Below are 23,512 nucleotides of genomic sequence, written 5' to 3'. Positions count from 1 at the left end.
GAGAGAAAGTCAGCAATGATATAAAAATGGAGAGAGGCAGAAGTGGTGTTGGAGAGTGAGAGAAACAGTACTGGAGGAGGAGAGAGAGAGAGACACACACTTTTATAGATTCAACAATTCACTTAACTGGAAGGGCATGAGTGGGACTCAGCCCAAAAAAAATATTTTTAAAAATGAGAGAGTTTTTGGTGATATTTATTATCAAAGATGGACATGTTACTTGAATGAACTGCAAGCGAAGGTGGTTTAAAAAAAAACAGAAAACCAAAAAAATTTGCATTAGAGCATCAGGGTTTTGCTCCAGAAACATTAAGTGCGTCCGATCCTTCCTCTCCCGAGAAGTGTGGCGACTTTCATCTCTCAGGCTCAACCCTATATCCCCTCCTGAATGGTCCATTCCTCTGATTCCGGCCTCTTGTGTATCCCCCCACCCTCTACCCTAACTTTGGTGGCAGACCCTTAGCAACCTCGGCATTACTTTTTGGGGTTTTGTCCCTAAATGTCACTGCCTCTTCACCTCTCTCCTCTAAAAACCTCCTTATAACCTGTCTCTTTTTCTCAGATTTCAGTCACCCCTTGTCATTCTCTCCTTTCATGGCTCGATGTCCATTTCCTTACGTCTGTTTGTGAAGTGCCTTGGGTTGTTTCAATACATTAAATGCATTATATCAATGCAAGTTGTTGTTGACATTTCATTCACAAGCACTCAGCTCTATCTGTCCCAAATGGTATTGCACTTAACAGCAGACAGGTAGACTGGCTGTAAGTCCTGGTTGAGTCACCGCTTCCTTCAGTTGAACGCTGGCAAGAAAAAATACATAATTTTCAGTGCCGGCCACAAACTCCATTCCGTTGCCATCAACTCCATCCCCTCCTTGGTTCATTGCTCAGGATGAACAAAACTGTGTGCAGCCTTGGCATCATGTTCACCGCTGAGCTGGATTACAAGTCTCATATTCTCTCCATCATCACTTCCGCGTCCGATGTCCTCCATGCTAGGCTCCCATTCTTCATCATGCAACTGCCCGCTTCCTGTCCCACACTAAGCCCCACTTGCCCATCATAACCCCAATCCCCCTCGTCATCGCTGAGCAACACTGGTGTCCCATTGCCCAAAGCATCCAATTTAAAATCCTTGTCCCCGTCTTCAAGTTCCCGCCCCCCTACCACCCCACCCCACCTACACCTTTCCACATCTCTGCAACCTGCAACCTCCTCTGGCCATATATTCCCTCCTCCTATGATCCTCGGAGTCTGGCCCCCTCTGAACTCTCTTGTCCCATTGCCCCACTATAGGTGGAAGAGCCTTCAGCTACCTTATACCTACTGTCTATAACACCATCCATAAATCCTTCCACCTGCCTCCTTCTCTGTCTTGCTTTAGAAACCTTCTCAAAGCCCATCTTTTCACCCTGGCCTTTAGTCTCCTTTCCTAACCCTTTTCCACGGCTCAGCCTCCATCCCTCTTGTTATTTGTGAAGCACCATAGGCCATTTTGTACATTGAGAGCACTGTGTAAATGCAAGTTTCTGTTGTTGTTCCATTATATCAGCAGACATTAAATACTTATGGTGAAGACATTTTTTTGGAGGTGATTATCCCTATTATTGAAAAATCCATTCGAACCCTGTATCATCTTCCTGCAATCTCTGCAAGCTCCCACCACCTGGCAGACGGGAAGCTCCAGAAGCTCACCCTGCATTCATAAGTAGCCCAAAAAACAGAAATTAGAATAGGAATGTGCTTGACGTGGGTGGGCACGAAGCCCCCTCAAGGTGCTGTTCCTGAAACATGCGAATCAGAAACTGTTCATGTAGGTCTCTTCATTATGCCCTGTTGTGTATTCGACTGAGTGGTGGAACTGCTGACATATTGGCCCAGAAATTCGGGTCGGGGGCTTCCCGCGGGTGAGAGCCCCCGACCTGCACTTACCTTGCGCACCGGCAGTTGAGCTGTAGGGCCCCGTGGAATTCCGATCCGGAGCCTGGCCCAGCTGCCGGCGCGCTGTGCTTGCGTGTCCCAGGGGTGTAGTTAGTGCGATGCGTCCCCTGGGATCACGTGGGCCATGGGCAGCCAATCGGTGCAGGGAAAAGCCCATTCATAAGTGGTGACAGGAAGACCTGTCAAAACTTATAAATACTACGGCCCCAAAATAGTAGTAAACCTTCAAATAAATTTTTAAAAATCATCATACTTTTAAAATAAACTATAAATTACATTAAATAACTATTTTAAACAATAATTTAAATTTTTGAAAAATATAATTTTATATTCAAACGGGGCTAAAAATAAACTTACCTTGCTTTAAAGTATTTAAAAATAATAAACCTGTGGAAAAAATGTTTTAATTTTAATTAATTGACCACTTACCTTTTAAAATGCAGGCCTTACGCCTGGTTTTTACATTTCTAAAATCTAATGACTTACCCTCACGGAAAAACCTGTAAAAAAAAAAAAAACGTAAGTTCAAAGCACACGCGCAGACTCCCGTGCGCACGCGTTCGACCTCTGAACCCCTTCGTTCAGAGGATCGGAAATTCCGGTTTCCCGCGCATGCGCAGTGCATGCAAGAAACCGGCACTTCCATCGGGCCCACGCGTGAGTACCCCGTGCGTACTCACCCGTGGAGACCCGAATTTCTGGGCCATTATAGCCAGTTCCCTGGGGTGACCCTGTTTGTTTTCCTTTTACAGCAGCAGTTCTGCATTTGTGGCCGGTGCACTTTGGTACAATGTTCTTGGTTTACCACAGAAATTTTTTCTGTAAGGGTTTTTTCATTTTATTTTTCCTTTATGTTCAATATAAAATTGTAATTTTTTTTCCAAAGAAAAAATGGAAGAAAGTTTTGCAACAGGACTATTTGGGTGCAAAATTGGGATTGGTAGCTCCCGCTTTTTCGGCGCTACGAGTGCCATTTTGGTTCCAAAATAGGATCCGATGTGCACGTACACACACACACTTCAGGTGTGAGTCATGCCGGACACCATATTGGTGAGAGCGTTAGTGCACCTGCAGTGAGCGTCCACCGGAAGTATGCAGAGTTGTGCTGATCGTAACATCAATCAGCGTGTAACGTTACTTTGGCGCCAGCGCTGCCATTTTGGAGCTCAACGCTCCAGCTAACCCCCTCTTAAACACGCACAACTGAACACGCATACAGCAGCAGGAAGGACCCCCCACCAACGCTATTTAAAGGGATCATCAACTACTTTCAGGTTAGTTGCTAATTGATTTCTACTGACTGTTGCTGTGTTTGTAGAAGTGATTGGTACTTTCTAGAGTTCTTTAAAGTTGTTAAAGTCTGCAGGGAGTGGTGTGGCAGGTGCTGAAGGATTTTGTCCAGACTTCAAGGCTTCTGCACAAACCAGTTGCTCCCAGACGTGGGTGCAGTAGTAGGCATTCCTCTTGGAATACAGCATGACTGGGAGAATGAGCAGAGATGACACAGAGCAGAGCAAGCTGTTGAAAGGAGGGAGGAGGAGAGGGAGAAGGGCTGTCAGCAAGAGGCCTTATCCACCTAGGGTGTTCAGGGAGCAATTCTCCTACCTGAACCTCAGCGAGGAACAGTGTGTCAGACGTCTGCGCTTCACTAAGAACGTCCTCACTGAAATCTGCCACCTGCGGCAGCCACAACTGCAACCTCAGAGCAGGGCGAGGACCACATTGCCAGTGACTGTGAAGTTGACCGTGGCCATGAACTTTTCTACATTGGGCTCCTTGCTGGCTGGAGCTGGAGATATTTGCAACATCTCGCAGTTTGCCGTCCACTGTTGTGTAAGGGAGATCATTGAGACTCACTGGTCCAAGCTATCTAAATTATTCCTTCATCCGTGCTGTATGATTCTATGATTCCAAGTACTTTTGAAATGTAGCCACTGTTGTAATATAGATAACAAAATGTAGGAAATGATTGTCAATCAAGTGTTGCGCTCTAGTTTAAAAGAAACGAGCAATGTTTATGTTCTGTGTGTTGCAGGTATCCCTACACCGGTGATGCCACATATGATGATTTACGCTACCTACTTCCCACTGCAGCTGTCAGAGAGGAAGATTTCATTACTTGGACAAATGGTAATGGTTGAATGCACAGTATTACATTGTGTGGCATTTTATCTCTGACCGCTGTTCTGGTGATAACATTGTAGATCAAGTGAATAGCAGCAAGTTACATATAAAAGAAAGAAAAAGCTTGCATTCCTACAGTGCCTTTCATGACCTCAGGACATATCAAAGCACTTTACAGCCAATGTAGTACTTTTGAAGTGTATTCACTGTTGCAATGTTGGAAATTTGTGCACAGCAAGCCCCCACAAACAGCAATGTGATAATGCCCAGATAATCTCTTTTGGTGATGTTGGTTGAAGCATAAATATTGACCAGGACACCGGGGAGAACTCCTGTGTTCTACTTTCAAATAGTGCCGTGGGGTCTTTTACGTCCACCTGAGAGGACAGACGGGGCCTTGGTTTAACATCTCATCCGATGGCACCTCTGACAGTGCAGCACTCCCTCAGTATTACACTGGGCTCATCAGCCTGGATTCTGTGCTCAGGTCTCTAGCGTGGGACTTGAACGCACAACCTCTGACTCAGAGGCGAGAGTGCTACCCACTGAGCCATGGCTGACACTTTATACATTTATTTATACAAAATCTTTAACCTAGAAGACATCCCAAAGGCACTTCATGGAGAAATAAACTAGCAAGAAATATAAAAACAGATTGCAAGAGTTTCTACAAGTAAGTAAAAAGGAAGAGAGTAACAAAAGTAAGCGTTGGTCCCTTAGAGGATGAGACAGGTGAAATTATAATGGGAATAAGGAAATGGCAGAGACTTTAAACAAATATTTTGTATTTGTCTTCACAGTAGAAGACACAAAAAACATGCCAAAAATAATGGGGAACCAAGGAGCTAATGAGAGTGAGGAACCTAAAGTAATTAATATCAGCAGAGGAAAAGTACTTGAGTAACTAATGGGATTAAAAGCTGACAAATCCCCTGGACCTGATGGCCTACATCCTAGGGTTATAAAAGAGATGGCTGTAGAGATAGTGGATGCATTGGTTGTCATCTTCCAAAATTCCCTAGATTCTAGAATGGTCCCAGCAGATTGGAAGGTAGCAAACGTAACACCGCTATTCAAGAAAGGAGGGAGAGAGAAAACAGGGAACTACAGGCCAGTTAGTCTGACATCAGTCATCGGGAAAATGCTGGAATCCGATATTAACAAAGTGGTAACAGGGCACTTAGAAAATCATAATATGATTAGGCAGAGTCAACATGATTTTATGAAAGGGAAATCGTGTTTAACAAGATGAAACTAGCAGGGTAGATAAAGGGGAACTAGTGGATGTAGTATATTTGGATTTCCAAAAGGCATTCGATAAGGTGCCACATAAAAGGTTGCTACGCAAGATAAGGGCTCATGGGGTTGGGGGTAATATATTAGCACGGATAGAGGATTGGTTAACGGACAGAAAACAGAGAGTAGGGATAAACGGGTCATTTTCCGGTTGTCAGGCTGTAACTAGTGGGGTGCCGCAAGGATCAGTGCTTGGGCCTCAGCTATTTACAATGTATATTAATGTCTTAGATGAAGGGATCGAGTGCAATGTATCCAAGTTTGCTGATGATACAAAGCTAGGTGGGAATGTAAGCTGTGAAGAGGACACAAAGAGCCTGCAATGGGATATAAAGAGGTTAAGTGAGCGGGCAATAAAGGTGGCAGATGGAGTATAATGTGGGGAAATGTGAGGTTATTCACTTTGGTATGAAGAGTAGAAAAACAGAATATTTTTAAATGGTGAGAAATTATTAAATGTTGGTGTTCAGAGAGATTTAGGTGTCTTTGTACAGGAAACACAGAAAGTTAACATGCAGGTACAGCAAGCAATTAGGAAGGCAAATGGCATGTTGGCCTTTACAAGAGTGAGGCAGTCTTACTACAATTGTACAGGGCTTTGGTGATCCACACCTGGAGTACTGTGCTCAGTTTTGGTCTCCTTATCTGAGAAAGGACATACATGCCTTAGAGGCGGTGCAACGAAGGTTCACTAGATTGATCCATGGGATGAGAGGGTTGTCCTATGAGGAGAGATTGAGCAGATTGGGCCAAACTCTTTGGAGTTTAGAAGAATGAGAGGTGATCTCATTGGAACATAAAAGATTCTAAGGGGAATTGACAGGGCAGATGCTGAGAAGTTATTTCCCCTGGCTGGAGAGTCTAGAATCAGGGGGCACAGTCTCAGGATAAGGGGTCGGCCATTTAAGACTGAGATGAGGAAGAATTTATTCACTTTTGGGTTGTGAAACTTTGGAATTCTCTGCTCGAAAGGGCTGTGGATGCTGAGTCGTTGAGTATATTCAAGGCTAAGATAGATAGTTTTTTGGACTCTAGGGGAATCAAGGGATATGGAGATTGGGCGGAAAAGTGGAGTTGAAGATCAGCCATGGTCTTATTGAATGGTGGAGCAGGCTCGAGGGGCTATATGGCCTACTCCTGCTCCTAATTCTTATGTTCTTATATTCTTAGAAGAAATGAAGACTGAGCAGTTCTGGAGGGAGGTCATTGAAAGCACAGTGGAAAGGTTAGATTTTGAGAAGGCTTTTAACATTGGAGAGATGTAGGAAGTGGGGGTTGGGGGAAATTAGCAAGAGGATGCCAGAGTGTAAGGCTGAGACAGCTGAAGCATCTACTACTGATGTTGGAGATGAAGGAGGGAGGATGTAGAGGAGCCAAGAGACAGAAGACTGAAGGGCTAGAGGAGTTGCAGAGGCAGATTGGTGCCAGTCCACAGAGGGCTGTGTAAATGAGGACAAGGATTTAGAATTTGATGCGTTGGGGGACAGGGAGCCAGTGGAGCTCATGAGGGCAGGAGTGCTGGGAGAGCAAGACTTTATGCAGTACATGTGGAAGGTGGAGTTTCGGATGAGTTGGACTTTGTGTTGGGTAGAGCTTAAGAGGATAATGAAAAGGATGTTGGAGCAGTCAAGCCTGAAGGCAACTAGAGCATAACAAATTTTTCAGAAGCAGTAAGAGTGAGGTAAGAGCAGAGGTGGGGCTGTTGTAATGAGACAGAATTAATAAATGATCTCATAGTAAAGGATCCTCTAGGAAAGAGTGATCATAACATGGTTGAATTTCAAATTTAGTTGGAGGGTGAGAAAGTTGTATCTCAAACCAGTGTCCTGATCTTAAACAAAGGCAATTACAATGGCATGAGGGCAGAACTGGCTAAAGCGGATTGGAAAAATAAATTAAAAGGTAAAACAGTTGAAATGCAGTGGCGGACATTTAAGGAGATATTTTATAACTCTCAACAACAATATATTCCAGTGAGAAAGAAAGATTTTAAGAGTAGGGAGCACTATCTGTGGCTAACTAAGGAAGTAAATGATGGTAGCAAATTGAAAACAAAGGCATACAATGTTGCCAAGATTGGTGGGAGGCCAGAGGATTGGGAAAATTTTAAAAACCAGCAAAGGATGGCTAAAAAGAAAAGAGAGAGAAGATGAATTGTGAGAGTAAACTGGCAAGAAATATTAAAACAGAAAGTAAGAGCTTCTACAGGTATATAAAAAGGAAGAGAGTAACTAAAGTAAACGTTGGTCCCTTAGAGGATGAGAATGGGGAATTAATAATGGGGAACGGGGAAATGGCAGGGACTCTGAACAAATATTTTATATCTATCTTCACGGTAGAAGACACTAACAACATCCCAATAATGGATAATCAAGGGGCCACGGGGAGGGGGGAACTAAAGACAATCACTATATAAGTACTTGGTAAAATAATGGGACTAAAAGACGACAAGTCCCCTGGACCAGATAGCCTGTATCCCAGGGTCTTAAAAGAAGTGGCTGCAGAGATAATGAATGTATTGGTTGCAATATACCAAAATTCCCTGGACTCTGGAGAGGTCCCAGTGGATTGGAAAACCACAAATGTAACACCCCTATTTAAGAAAGGAGAGAGACAAAAAGCAGGAAACTAAAGACCAGTTAGCCTAACAACTAGCTGGAGTCCTTCATTAAGGAAGCAGTAGCAAGGCATTTGGAAAATCATAATGCAGTCAAGCAGAGTCAGCATGGTTTTATGAAAGGGAAATCATGTTTAACAAATTTGCTGGAGTTCTTTGAGGATGTAACGAGCAGGGTGGATAAGGGTGAGCCATTGGATGATGTGTATTTGGATTTCCAGAAGGCATTCGATAAGGTGCCACATAAAAGGTTACTGCATAATTTAAGAGCTCACGGAGTTGGGGGTAATATATATTAGCATGGATAGAGTTGGCTAACTAACAGAAAGCAGAGAGTCGGGATAAATGGGTAATTTTCCGGTTGGCAAACGGTAACTAGTGGGGTGCCACAGGGATCGGTGCTCGGGCCTCAACTATTTACAATCTACATTAATGACTTGGATGAAGGGACCGAGTGTAATGTAGCCAAGTTTGCAGATGATACAAAGATGGGTGGGAAAGCAAGTTGTGCAGAGGACTCAAAGAACCTGCAAAGGGATGAAGAAAGGTTGAGCAGGTTGGGCCTATACTCATCGAAATTTAGAAGAATGAGAGGTGATCTTATTGAAACATATATATAAGATACTGAGGGGGCTCGACAAGGTAGATGCAGAGAGGATGTTTCCCCTCATGGGGAAATCTAGAACTTGGGGGCATAGTTTCAGAATAAAGGGTCGCCCTTGTTGTGTATGTACCTTTAAGGGAATAACTGGTCTCAGACTGCAGTACCGGCAGTGACCACCCCTGTATAAAAGGCCCTAGCAGGCTTCTGTAGTTTCAGTTTCCAGGTTGTCTCCATTCAGTAAAGACTTGTTATAATCAACTCCTGCAGTCCGTGTCTCAATTATAGACGGACATAATACTGGCGACGAGTAAGAAACGAACTTACCTGCAACTCGGCAGCACCTCAGACGACGTTATTGAAGGTCGAAGCCAGAAGAAAGAAAAAAAAATAATCCAAAGAAACTCGAGAAACAGGCGTCGACCGTGGGCAACCGCCCTCCAAATCATCGAATTGAAAAGTGCAGGAGAGACTGTCGAGAGCCAGGCTTGGTCTCCAGTCTGTGGTTTCCCAGCTAATCGGGCGGGTGGCAGGTAGTGCACTGATCCTTCCTGGGCTGCGGCGGGCTAGAGCTCGATCGGGTGGCTCTGCAACGGGGCCGGGCAGCGAGTCGGGAAGCAAAGAGAGAGAGGGTGGAGCACACAGGGCGCGGCCAGTGCTTCGCAGCCGGGCAGCGTTCGGACCTAAGAAGAGGGAGGGAAGTGTCCCAGAGGGTCCGCTCCACGACGGGAATGGTTCTTCAATTAACGGAGCAAATATTGAAGCGCGATAGAAAAATTAAAATACCGCGGAGTGTGGCGTTGGCAGCAGCGATCGGGGAGGCGCGAAGACCATAGGGCGTCACCATTACAGGATAGTAAAATAAATATAATCGCCAGCAACAGCGTTGGCAGCAGCGGCAGCGGCGGGAAAGCGCGGGAGGTGCCATCTTAACTTGGCGGGGAAGAAGGAAAAGCGTGGGAGGCGCCATTTTGATCCATCGGGGACGAAGGCAAAGCGCGGGAGGCGCCATCTTAGATTTTCAAGATGCCAAAGACTGGCGATATCACTGCCTTCGATAATGCAATAGAAGACTGGACCACGTATGTGGAAAGAGTCGAGGTATATTGCGAGGCAAACGAAATAGCTGATGAGAAAAAGGCATCGGTATTGCTAAATTTAATGGGTGCAAGAACGTACGGCCTATTGCGGGACCTGATTACTCCAACCAAACCGAAGGCGAAGAGTTTTAACGAAATTGTTGCTATCCTACAGGAACATCTAAACCCTACACCGCTGCTGATAGCAGAAAGATTTAAATTCCACAGGAGAAATCAGCATAAAAATGAGAGCAATGCTGATTACCTTACGGAACTACGCAAGCTATCAAAGCACTGCCAGTTCGGAGCAGGACTGGCAGATACCTTACGGGACAAATTTGTCTGTGGACTCCTGAATGAAGGAACCCAGAAGAGGTTACTCTCAGAGAAAGAGCTGACGCTAGATAAGGCTTTCAACGTGGCAGTATCGTACAAAGCAGCAGCAAGGGGAGCTGCGGAAATACAACAAAAGCCACAGGGATACGGCACCCACGAAATGACACGGGGATTTGCAAAATGTTATCGCTGCGGCAGAACAAACCATGACCAGAAGGACTGCTGGTCCAAGGACAAAATATGCAGGCAATGCAGAAAGATGGGACACATTGCACGAGTTTGCAGGTCTGGTAAGAAGACCAACGACAACAAAAAGGCTACTAAGGAACCGTACAGGAAAGTACAAAAGATGACGGACAGTAGTTCCGAAGACCAGATGAGCGATAGTGAATCCGGGAACAAGAGACTAAGCTGTCTCAAACTTCACAACGTAATTGCAAAAGAGGATCACCGAACCATTTGGGTCACCCTCACGATAGCAGGGTCCCAAGTCAAAATGGAATTGGATACAGGATCAGCTCTAACCGTCATGAATCGACGAGACTACGAGCGGCTCTTCTCACACATATCCTTGAGAGAGACATCCATTGTCTTGAGGATGTATACGGGGCAAAAAGTATACCCCAGAGGAAAAATAAGGGTGCCTGTCGAATACAACGGCAAGAAAATACGGAAATTGTATCTCTACATTCTGCAAGATGGTGGACCACCGTTATTGGGACGGGAATGGATCAGAAAGATAAGTTTAGACTGGCACTCCATTCAGGCACTGACGGTGGCTGGTAAAAAGGATGACGACGTCACTCCTGGACGATTGTCAACAATCTTAGCTGACGCCAAAGAGGTATTTCAACAAGAACTGGGCACTCTTAAAGGCATAACCGCCTTGATAAAAAATAGAGGAGAATGCAATTCCCAAGTTTTTCAAAGCAAGACCGGTACCATATGCAATTCGCCCAGCCGTCGAGGCAGAGCTGGAGAATCTGGAGAAGGCAGGCGTGTTATCTAAGGTAGACTGGAGCGAGTGGGCGACACCCATCATTCCTGTCATGAAGAAAACGTTAAACAATAAGTCTGAGGAGCCAAGGAAGGTTCGCATCTGTGGGGACTTCAAGGTGACGGTAAACCCAGTCCTTCACACAGTACAATATCCTCTTCCAAGGATAGAAGATATCTTCGCCTCACTATCTGGAGGGAAGCGTTTTACAAAAATTGACCTAGCACAAGCATATGTGCAGATGGAGGTTGAAGAATCCTCTAGGAAGTATCTCACGATAAACACTCACAAAGGTCTTTACCAGTATAATCGACTGGTATTCGGAGTAGCATCAGCTCCGGCGATATGGCAAAGAGCGATGGAACAAGTCCTGCAAGGGATTCCGGGGACTCAGTGTTACTTGGACGACATCCTCGTGACAGGTGAAGATGACAGTGAACACCTTGCCAACCTGGAGCAGGTGCTCTCTAGACTACGTGAACATCAGCTACGAGCCAATCGCCCAAAGTGCGAGTTTTTTAAGAAACAGATATCGTATTGTGGCCACGTGATTGATGAAGATGGGTTGCATAAGTCCCCTGACAAAATTGAAGCGGTAGTTAAGGCTCCAGCGCCTGAAAATGTGTCGCAACTGAGGTCATTCCTCGGATTGGTGAATTACTACCATAAGTTTTTGCCGAATTTGTCCACAATTCTGCATCCACTGAACGCCCTACTACGAATGGGAGTAGCATGGAAATGGAGCGATGAATGTAAGTGGGCCTTTCAGAAGAGTAAGGACCTAATCACTTCAAGAGAAGTATTGGCTCACTACAACCCATCACTACCGATAAGACTGGCATGTGATGCGTCTCCCTACGGCGTTGGGGCGGTACTGTCACAAAAATTCCTTGATGGTTCAGAGAGGCCGATAGCTTTTGCGTCACGCTCGTTAACTTCAGCCAAGCGTAACTACGCCCAGATTGACAGAGAGGCCCTCAGCCTGGTGTGGGGGGTGAAGAAGTTCAATCACTACCTGCACGGTCAGAAATTTACTCTACTAACTGATCATCAACCTCTCATCTCCATTTTCAACCCTCAGAAGGGCGTACCGATAATGACGGCACAACGGCTACAGAGGTGGTCCCTTTTCCTAGGGTCACACCAATATGACATCGAGTACAAAGGAACTAAACAGCATGGGAATGCTGATGGATTGTCGCGCCTACCATTGCCGACGGTGGAAGAAGAACTGGCAGTGGATCCAGTGGAGTTATTCCACTCGACTATAGTCGAATGTCTCCCTGTGACGAATGCAAACATAGAAAAGGAAACATGAAATGACCCGACACTCTCCTGGGTCTATGATTTAACGGTGAAGGGATGGCCAGCACATGGCGAACCACTGCTGCCAGCATTTTTGCCGAGAAGAGAACAGCTGTCAGTGTGCAGAGGAACCTTGATGTGTGGATCCAGAGTAGTAATTTCACCCAAATTGAAGGATAGAGTGCTCAATGAGCTTCATGAGGGTCATCTGGGAGGGGTAAAAATAAAGAACTTAGCCAGAGCGTTTGTGTGGTGGCCGGGAATCGATAGAGAAATCGAAGAGATGACCAAGAGCTCTACAGGATGCCAGAAGGTCCAGAACGCCCCACTACAAGCCCCTCTACATCCATGGGAGTGGCCCTCATCTCCATGGCAAAGGGTGCACATTGATTTTGCTGGTCCCTTTATGGACTCGATGTTTTTAATTGCAGTGGATGCACATTCAAAGTGGCCAGAGGTAATAAAAATGTCCTCAACCACCACAGAAAAAACTATCACAGTCTTACGAACCATATTCGCCAGGAATGGGCTGCCTGAACAGATTTGCTCTGACAATGGACCACAGTTTGTGTCTCAAGAGTTCCGGAGGTTCTTAAAGAACAATGGTGTTAAGCATTACACATCCGCCCCATATCATCCAGCCACTAATGGATTGGCCGAGAGGTTTGTTCAAACATTCAAGAAGGCTATCAAGGCAATGTGTAATGAAGATATACCCCTACAACACAAGGTGGATAACTTCTTGTTTGCCTACCGGAATGCGACACATGCGGTTACCAACCAAACTCCAGCCATGATGTTCTTCAATCGAAGACTACGATGCCGCTTGGATTTGGTTAAGCCAAACGTCAGAAGAGATGTGGAGAACAGGCAGTTTCAGAATATGAATGAAAGGCCGACCAGGAGTTTTAAGATATGTCACCCAGTTTTGGGCCGGGACTACCGCACAGAGAAATGGCAGCCAGGAACGATCTGTACACGGCAAGGACCTCTAATGTATACCGTGGATGTTGGAGAGAGCATAGTAAGATGCCATGCTGACCAGATTCTAGAGTCACTGGAAAACGTCAACTCCACACCACGATCTGATACACCTGACGATGAAACCGAAGTACCAATTGCATCTACCGCAGAATCGGTGATATTGGAAGCAGACGAACCAAACAACGACATTGATCCCGACTCAACCTTGCCAGAAGAACCTGATATCCCAAAGAGGCGTTATCCAGACGGAATCAGGAAGCCTCCTCAAAGACTGAACTTATAATTGCTTAACTTCAACCAATGTATCTAGCAACCGTAATTGTAATGTTATTATTTAGTTGTTAAATGAATGTTATGTACTGTTTATCTAAAAGGGGAGGAATTGTTGTGTATGTACCTTTAAGGGAATAACTGGTCTCAGACTGCAGTACCGGCAGTGACCACCCCTGTATAAAAGGCCCTAGCAGGCTTCTGTAGTTTCAGTTTCCAGGTTGTCTCCATTCAGTAAAGACTTGTTATAATCAACTCCTGCAGTCCGTGTCTCAATTATACACGGACATAATAGCCCTTTTAGAATTGAGATGAGGAATTTCTTCTCTCAGAGGGTTGTAAATCTGTGGAATTCTCTGCCCCAGAGAGCCATGGAGGCTGGTCATTAAATACATTTAAGGTGGCGATAGACAGACTTTTGCAAGATAAGGGAGTGAAGGGTTATGGGGAGTGGGCAGAGAAGTGGCTTTGAGCCCAAGATCAGCCATGATCTTATTGAATGGCAGAGCAGGCTCGAGGGGCCAAGTGGCCTATTCCTGCTCCTATTTCTTATGTTATTATGTTGTGATGATGGAAATCAGTGTTCCTAATGAGTTTGAAGCTCAGCTCAGAGTCTGACAGGCCTGGTTCAGTCTGAGTGAGCAGCAGGGGTGGATGTTGGAGTCTGGGACAGGGGCCCAGAGTTTCAGGTGGGATCTGAATAAGATTGCTTCAGTCTTCAACTGCAAGAAGTTCTGCCTCATTCATGATTTGATGTCTGATGGACAGTCTGACAACACAGTGGTGTTCTTGGAGTTGTGGGTGGTGGTGGGGTCAGTTTCCATTCCATACATATGGAAATTGATCCCACACCTACAGAGGGGCAACATGTAAGTGAGAAAAAAGAGGGGTCAAGTATGGAGCACTAGGCGACTCCACAGGTGACCATACAAGGGTAGTTTCCCAGAGGTGGACTGTGAAGGAGGATGGACTGGTCAATTTCTTGAATACTGAGAAATCAAGGAACGTATATGCTGCAGTCATGGAGGATATTGTAGGGATTTTGATCAGGGTAAGCTTGGTGCTGTGAGCAGAGTGCAAACTGGACTGAAGGGATTCAAACTGGTAATTGTGGGAGAGTTTAGCATGAGATTGGGGAGTAACATGTTCCAAGGATCTTGGATAGGAAAGATATGGGGGTAGCAGTTGCAGAGAAAGAAGGGGTCAATATTGGCTTTCTTTGAGGAGGAAGATGATGATGGCAGTTGATTTGTATCATTCCTATCTGTCATATATTTCTGTCATGCTTAAACTTTCTGTTTCTACTCCTATGTCTTGCCCCATTTTTACAAGTGAATCACTCCAGTTCTAGTCCTCTCAGCCACCGATTTAGTGGGCTCGATTTTCATTGAGCCGTGGAGTCGGGCTTGGAGGCGTGCGGGGGGTTAAAATCGCAGAAACTGGTGGGCGGGACCCCCCCCCCCCCCGCCCCCGGCCTGGTTCCCGACTCCGAGCAATTTTAACTCAGGCGTGTCTGATGGTCCCAACTCTGTCCCGCATCCAACAGGCGGGACTGGTCTTTAAGGCCCTTAATTACCACTAAATGACTTCTATAATCCTATTTTAACAGGCCCTTGCAACTTTAACCCTCTTCCCACATAAAACACGCCTGGTGGGAATCATGAATGTGAAACCTGGCGGGAACACTATTGGATTGCTGACTAGCAACTGCAGGTCAACCATTAAAGAGGAGATTTGATCAGCCATCATTTGCAGGTGGCAGGACTTAGTGGTCTCGGGTCTGGGGCAACTTTTACAAGGCTTCACCACACGTGTGGAAGGTTGGAGCCTCACACCCATCTCCAGTGTGGCCTCCTGGGAAACCTCTCTCGCCACCTTCACTCAGCGCTTCCTCAATGGAGGCATATACCAGAAGCATGGGAGCCATTTATTTCCTTCCCATCTGGGCATTAGAGGAGCTCAAGCACCAGCCGCGGCAGCAGCAGAACCAGGAACACCAGCAGCACCAGCAACAGCAGCATCAAGAGCGCCAGGCTGCTGCTCATCCACCTGAAGCTGCACAGGCCAGAAGGGGCAGCGCCTGGAAGTCCATCGGCGCAGGAGATACCCCCCAAACAGGGTCTACAGACGCAGGGTCACCTATCTCAATATGTCTGAGCAGCAGTGCCAAAGGCGGCTCCGACTTTCGCGAGAGGTAGTGACTGACATCTGCGCAATGCTGCAGCAAGACCTGCTGCCCAGAGGACCAGGTGGACAAGCATTACCAGTGTCCGTCAAAGTCACCAACATACTCAACATTTTGCCTCAGGCTCATTCCAGGGATCAGCAGCAGATGTCAGCGGCATCTCCCAGGCGGCCGTACACACTTCCATCACGCAGGTAACCGATACCTGCTTTGCCCTCGGGCACAATCACATCCATTTCACCAAGGATTGAGCAAGTGTCACGGCACGAGCGGTTGGACTAGCTCATCTGGCAGGCTTTCCAAGGGTGCAGGGCGTCGTTGACTGCACCCCATCGCAATCCAGGTATTTTTGTCAACCGCAAGGACTTCCACTCCTTCAACGTTCAGCTGGTGTGTGACCACAAGAAGGAGATTTTGCATGTTTGTGCCATGTACCCTGGCAGTTGCCATGACTTCTTCATACTGCGCCAGTCTAGTGTGCCTCCGCTATTCAGTCTGCCAGACCAACTTAACGGATGGCTACTTGGAGACAAGGGCTATCCCCTGAGGATGTGGCTAATGACACCATTGAGGAGGCCAGCCAACGAAGCTGAGGAGCGCTACAACTCCAGCCACATTTCCACCAGATCCATTATCGAACAAACCAGCGGTTTGCTGAAGATGCGCTTCAGATGCCTGGATAGATCAGGTGTAGCCCTGCATTACTCAGCAGCCAGAATCGTCGTGGTTTGCTGTGCACTTCACAACATGGCACAGCGTCGTGGCTTGCAGATTCCTGAGGAGCAAGTGGCTCCTCACATATCCTCCTCAGATGAGGAGGAGGAGGAGCAGGGCGAAAACGAACATCCTGCAGAGGCCCATCAACCAGCGGCAGCATTACGTGAGAACATTGCTGCCCGGGATGCAAGGAACGCACTCATCCTGGCCAGATTTGCTTAGCCTAGTCAATCAAACACTTTTGCCTCGCAGCTTCTCACCAGAGCATTGACAATGTCCAAGAGCCAGAGGATTCCTAGCACTCTGATGATCATACTGACAGTTGCAAGTATTCCTAAGGCTTCACTGTGGAAGTCCCAATAGCGAAATGACAGACGCCACAACTGCAACATTTGCCATCAGAATTTTTATGCACAATTACGACGTGATGGCATTTTTACACTAAACACAAAATTCCACCCAAGTGACTAACCTTGTGACTACTTGTGCTTTATCTTCCTCTTACGCGTGCTCCTACGTAGTGCTTCCCCTGTGGCTTCAGCAGATGTGGAGGCCCCTTGCTCACTGTCCTGCTGCTCCTGTCTCGACACCTTTGGCGGGCGTCCTCTGAGGTTGCGAGCCTGTGAGGGCTCGTCAACAGTCTGCTGCTCCTGCGGCTGTGCAGGGGTTGAGACATCTATCTCACTTGGGTGTGGACTCCAGTGTGGCTCTGACCGAGGGCTCTGCAGTGGCATGGAAGTGTGAGCACTTGGAGAGGAACCCCCACTTCCTTGAGGTCTGCCACCAACTTCCCTTTCATGGGTCAGGTCCCCCTCCGCGCCTGCAAGTGGCTGGAGAGCACCTTGCTGCACATCAGAGGGGCCATGGGGACCCGTATCTGCAATGGCAGTTCTACTCAGAAGGACTTCCATGAAGGTCTGGTTTCTCTGTTCAATAGATGCCCATCGCTCCTCAAGAGATGTCATTCTATTCTGAACAATGACCATGTTTTCCATACCCTGGCGACTAAGCTCCTCCATGGCCGTAGCCCTCCTCTCCTCTACTGTAGCCATCCTCTCCTGTACAGTAGCCAGCCTTACCACGGAGGTAGCAATCGTTTTCACGTAGGTAGCCATCCTTTCCGTGGTGATGCGTTCATGCGCCAATGACTCCACAAAGGCTCTGCTCATGTTCACTATGGACTCCTCCATTCACTCCACACTCGCAGCGACCCTAGAGACAAAACCTGCCAGAGACTCCTGCATCTGTGCCTGGAGTTCCATCACCTCTGATCTTATGGATGGACCCAGAGGCAGAGGGTCGACATGCTGCTGAGCCGAGCTGGCAGAGTCCTGCGCCCTCCGACTAGGACTCTCCACTGCTGTCCCTGTCTCCACAATCTGCTGATGCTCACTTGTGAGCTGTGATACACCAGGTGACAACACTACTCTATGTCCCGAAGGTCCCACCGAGGTGTGACTGTCTGCGCTGGTGCTGGGTGCGCTGAATTCTGCTGATGCTGCACCCTCAGAGATTGCAGCTTCCCCTGAGGAGTCTGGCTGCTCAGCCCCTTCTTCCTGGCTAGGGGGGATGGATGCTCGTGATGGTCCTGTGGGGAAGTAAAGGAAAGAGTCAGAGATGGGATGCAACGGCTACATGCACATAGCTTTTTGCAGATGCTCATAAGTGCATCTGTTACAGCTTCACAATCATTATTAGCGACTCGTGCAATGTCAAAGAGAGAGATGGGAAACTTTTCTGTCACCAGCTTGCTGTGTTGCACCCGTCTGTCCGCCCCCCACGCGCGAATCATCCTCAATGCCCATGATTTCCAGGACAGCCTCCTCCCAGGGGTGTCAGGTGGGCTATTGAGGGTGGCCCTCCTCCTGTCCTGGCTCGCTCTCTTTTGTTGTGAGCTCTCTCTTCCTGCAATGAGGGAGACAAGTGGAGGTTGAGTGAGAATGAAGGAGTGAGTGTAGAGATTGCTTAGCATAGATACTTAGAAGGAGACAAAGATGGAGTGAGGTTGCAAGACCAAGGGCCCTCCCTGTGTGTTGTCAGTTGTGTTCAAAGCATCAGAGTGATGGGGAGTGTGAGGGCTGCATGCTGGAATAGTTATGTGAATGTGAGCATAGAAAGAGAGGGAATGGGTAATGGTACATGGATGTGAGTGTCAAGTGGAATGTGGAGGAAGAGATTGCTAAAGCTGAGTGCTGGTGAGGAAAGGCAATGGGGATCAGATTCAGGGTGATGGGAAATTCATACTCACTTTTCCAGTGCGCTGAAGGTCATGAAATCTTTTCCTGCACTGTATCCAGGTTCGCCGTGTGACTCCCAAGGTGTTGACCTCCTCAGCCATCTGCATCCACACAGCCTTGGTCTGAGTGGGAGGCCTCTTCCTCCCTGATGAAGGGAACAAGACCTCCCTGTGGGCCCTAGCCCCATCCAGCAATGCCTGCAGTGCCGCCTCATCAAAGCTAGGAGCTGCTCTTGCCCTCCCGCTTGTCATCTTTCCTGCAGGTCACTCTGACACCAAATGGAGGAAGCTTGGAAGCCTGCAGAAGAAGCAAGGCTTGCTGTGGACCTTAAATGCAGTAGCAATGATGACGTCATCGGAGGGGACTTTCAGTCATGAAAAACCCATTTGCAAAGGCTTCCCACATGCTGGAAATCAATTGGCCAATTGAGTTAAAATTGCATCAATCTCCCACATCCATTTAGATTCGTGTGGGAAACACGAAATTCGGATAACACGACAACAGCCTGCACCTGAGTTAAAATTGAGCCCAGTGTCTCTACAGCATCACCTGCCTGAGACCCCTGAACATTGGGCCTCTTGCCCGGCACAAGCTGTTGCTACCTCTCCCTGCTCCCTCGTTGCCCTCCTGCCAAGTTATTTTAAACTGAGGCTCAAGCAACAGGTGCAGCCATCGAGATCCCAGCCATTCTTCAGCCTGCTGCCTCTGAGATTTCCCAAAAGTTGCCATCACTGTTGCAAAATTCCCTGCCACCCCTACCCATGTTTTTAACATCAAATTTCCCTCAACATCAAATTTCCATCCCCAACCCCTGAGGACCAAAAAGTAGTTCATCACCAAGTTCCTGGCCTTCAGTAATGGTATACACACTAAATGTGCAGTAAAAGGCTTTCAACTCACCCTAAAGCTGGTTTCCAGCTAATGGTGGGAAGCCTTGGCTTTGGACTTTGGCTGATCGGGAGTACCCCAAACACAGTGGGGTCAGGTTATACTCCTCTGAGCCCTCTACCCCTTCAATGTTACCACAGCCTGACTCTCCCATCAATGCAGAACCCCCTCTCCTGAGTCCATGCAAACTACTGAACCTCTCTCCCCAGTACTCCAGTGACTAACAACTTCCTCCACCTAGATCTTGGGAGCCCCCTCCCATTGGACCCAAACCACAGATATCCATCCCAATTGTCTGAAACCCCAGAAGCCGACTCCACTGCTCCCAGATTGCAGGACGCCTCCCAAGTACTGTCAGACCCGGGACTCCTCTCTCAGTAGCCTCAGACCCTGAGTGTACACGCCTTACAGTAACTCCAAAGCGGGACCTTCCTCCCCTAATTCTCTCCTACCACAGAAATGCATTCCCCAATGCTCCCACATTTGGAGACCCCTTCAGTGTTTGCATACCCCACAACCTACCTCTCCAGCCCTGCCAAATGTCAGAAGCTCCACCACAGTTCTCCTGATACCCAGGGCTGCCTTCCAGCCTAGGGGACCCACCACTCACCCCAAACTCCAGGAAGTTCCCTCCCCTACCCCATCAAGGGCTAAAAATTTGGTGGTGCCGCATTTGGGGCGTCAAGCTCGCCTGGGCGCCGGAAGTCCCGCCCCGGAAGGAGCCGGGAGCGCCAGCCCGATATTCAGTTTGAGCGCCCCAAGAGGGACGCGGGGCACTGCTCGAGGCGCCCCGCATCCCTCATGGGGCGCTGAAACTGAATATCGCAGCGCAACGGTACTGCAGGCCTTTCTCCCCTTCTTAAAGGGGAGGGGCCTGCACCAGTGCGATCACCGATCGCGAGTGCCGGCAAAAGAGCCCGGCACCGAGGAGAAGTGCCGGGCTCTCGGGACACAGCCGGCACTGCCCGGGGTGGGGGGGATCAGGAGGCCGGGGAGGGCGGTGCGAGGAGGTGCTGGCAGGAGGCCACCCAAAAAAATGGCCGCCCCGCACCTCCCCTTTAATTTGCGCCACTACAGCCACAGGTAGGCCCCCCTGAACCGGTCGCGATTTGCGACCGGTGCTACGGGGGGGGGGGCACGACCCAATATCGCGTTCGGGGCGGTAGCGGGGCGCTGCGCACACTGATGACGTCATCGGTGGTGGCGCAGCGCTACAGGCTAACGCCGCCATTAGCGCCCCGCTAAATTTTGCGGGAGGCGTGGCCAATGGCTCTTAAGCCACTGAGTGCCCTCTTTCGGTGCTAACTGGTGGGCCTAGAAATTCGGTGAGCTACGCCAAGTGTTTCCAAACCTCCTCCCCAGTTCTGCTACAATCCAGCAATGCCCAATTCTGCTAAACCCTGCTGCCCTCCCAAACCCCAGAATCCCAAATACTGGTAAACTCAATCACACTCCAGTCGTCAAATATCTCAGCACCCCTGTCACAGTTTTTCCAAGCTCCAGCATTACCACCCCAATCCTACCAAGCCCTGGACCATCCCCTTCTGCTGCCAAGCACAGGGTTCCCATCACTGCTGCCTAAGCCCAGGACTCCCTCCAATGGCAGGCATATTAGGGATGGGTAATAAATGCTGGCCTTGTCAGTGATGCCCACAACCTCTGACTGAATAAAGAAAAGAAGCTCCACTACCTCTTACCTCTGCAGTCCTGGTACACAGCTGGTAACTAAGTGTAATCTGATGCATATTCCCCACAATCTTCCCGTTTAGTCTTGGCTTTCAACTAAGTAATGGATAATTTACTGATCCTATATAAGGATTTTCAAGGCCATAGATGTTTACTGGTAATGGAAAAATGGACAGAATCACAGAATTCAATCATCAAGTCGCTGGTAAGAAGCCTAGAGTACCATTTAATAGGAACACAGCTTGACTTTTTCTATTACTGTAAATTGTACAGATATAAACCATTTACTTTTCCCTTTCTTTCCTTTATCAATGCCCAACTCCCACTTTCCCACTCGCAGCTCAACCCAACAACCTGTTCTTCATTCACCACCACTAACCTCGCCATGGCCTTGTCCTTCCCTTCTCTTTCCTCCTTTAATGTTTTCTTCCTCCTGATCACTCACTCTACCCAACCTTTCCCCCACCACCTGTTGAACATCTATCTTCATACTCAGGTAACAGACCCCAATTGATTTCAAAACACTGAGTCTTCCACTAAAACACTATAGCCTCAAACAAAATCTGTGGGCCACAGTGATCGTGCTTGCTGGTGCCCTCCAGCGCTGGCCCTGTCAGAACTGAGAGGCTTCTTTGGCCACTTCAGACTAGAGTGATATGGAGGGAGGGGTGGGTGGGAGGTTTCTATTCATGAACCAGTTGACTTTAAAAGCAATTCAATCGCGTTGAACTCAACCTGTAAGGGGTTTTCTCCGATACTGGTCCCCTGTTACACACAGTTCTTAGACGTCAGGATTTATAAGAACAAAATACACACGGCACAGGGTTTTGGCTCAACCTTTGATTCGTTCGTTTATTGAACACACACACACACGATTACTCCCCCAGTATAAATCCCTACAATTTATATCAGGCTAACAACCCCAAAATGCAAACCTCTACGCAAGAGTCATTTGCATCGACACAATATGACAGTTAAACTCATCCGCGATTTGACTATTACATATAAAGTTACCCAGACTCAATCACAAAACCCTTATTGTGATCTGACTGAAACTCACAAACTTACTCAGAGTCAATCATAAAAGCCCCCTCTCTGATTTGACTGAAACATACAATCACCACTCCCGATCAACTGTCTCTTGGAGTTGATTGTAGGCCCGAATCTTTCTGTTCACTGTTCTGCCGTCGGCTTCCGACACCACTGTCTTCGAAGTGATCTTACTTTAAACCAAAACCAACTTGCAGTATTTCCTGGCCCCCTCCTGAGCATACGATTTGTTTCAAAATGTGTGAATTGTCCCTGGTATTGTCCATTGATTTGAGATATCTTTCTGACAATGCAACCTTCCCAAAGAGACTGCATATGCAAAGTTGTTGGTTTCTGTTAGCATTCGTATTCAAAAGGTTCAAGGCCCGGCCCATTGTTTAGGCCTGCACTGAAACTAGTTATTCGGGGGCCATGGTCTAAGGTGGACAATGTAACCCCTTAAGGTACATGAATATGCGGATGTTCTTGTGAAGATTTTACATTCGTAGTTTCGGCTGCAATGTTTGAATTAACCCTTTATTGCCGAGCCCTATTTGCAGGCTCTGCAGTTCTGGGTTTTTATATTTCATAGTCCAATATTTTTACCATGGGGGGGGGGGGGGGGGAGGGATCAATCCTACAACCTCCAAATCCCGAGGACTACAACCACTACACTACCATACCCAACCCATGTTTTCATAGTCATACAGCACAGAAAGAGGCCCTTCGGCCTATCTTGTCCCCGCCGGCCATCAAGCCCTGTCTATTCTAATCCCATTTTCCAGCACTTGGTCCGTAGCGTTGTATGCGATGGCGTTTCAAGTACTCATCTAAATGCTTCTTGAATGTTGTGAGGGTTCCTGCCTCTACCACCCTTTCAGGCAGTGAGTTCCAGATTCCAACCACCCTCTGGGTGAAAAGGTTTTTCCTCAAATCCCCTCCAAACCTCCTGCCCCTTACCTTGAAACTATGCCCCTTGGTTATTAACCCCTCTACTAAGAGGAAAAGTTCCTTTCTATCTACCCTATCTATGCCCCTCACAATTTTGTACACCTCAATCAGGCCCCCCCTCAGCCTTCTCGGCTCTAAGGAAAACAACCCCAGCCTGTCCAGTCTCTCTTCATAGCTGAAGCGCTCCAGCCCAGGTAACATCCTGGTGAATCTCCTCTGCACCCTCTCCAATGCAATCACATCCTTCCTATAGTGTGGCGACCAGAAGT

The 23,512-nt window shown here is 47.6% G+C and overlaps 1 protein-coding gene across 1 annotated transcript in view; it reads left to right on the top strand.

The window, feature by feature from the left end:
* The first annotated feature begins 3,960 nt into the window (after window positions 1–3,960).
* Window positions 3,961–23,512, top strand: part of adgb (androglobin) — a 399,345-nt gene continuing 379,793 nt past the window's right edge. The window contains exon 1 of the mRNA XM_085981859.1: window positions 3,961–4,071. Coding sequence (XP_085837985.1) covers window positions 3,994–4,071 — 78 coding nt within the window. The 5' untranslated portion in view covers window positions 3,961–3,993. The remainder of the gene's footprint in view (window positions 4,072–23,512) is intronic.

Source organism: Somniosus microcephalus, chromosome 3 (genome assembly GCF_052327205.1).
Source record: "Somniosus microcephalus isolate GS21.2 chromosome 3, FLI_Smic_1.0, whole genome shotgun sequence".
Classification (NCBI taxonomy): Eukaryota; Metazoa; Chordata; class Chondrichthyes; order Squaliformes; family Somniosidae; genus Somniosus; species Somniosus microcephalus.
This window is presented reverse-complemented; position numbering and strand designations above follow the sequence as displayed.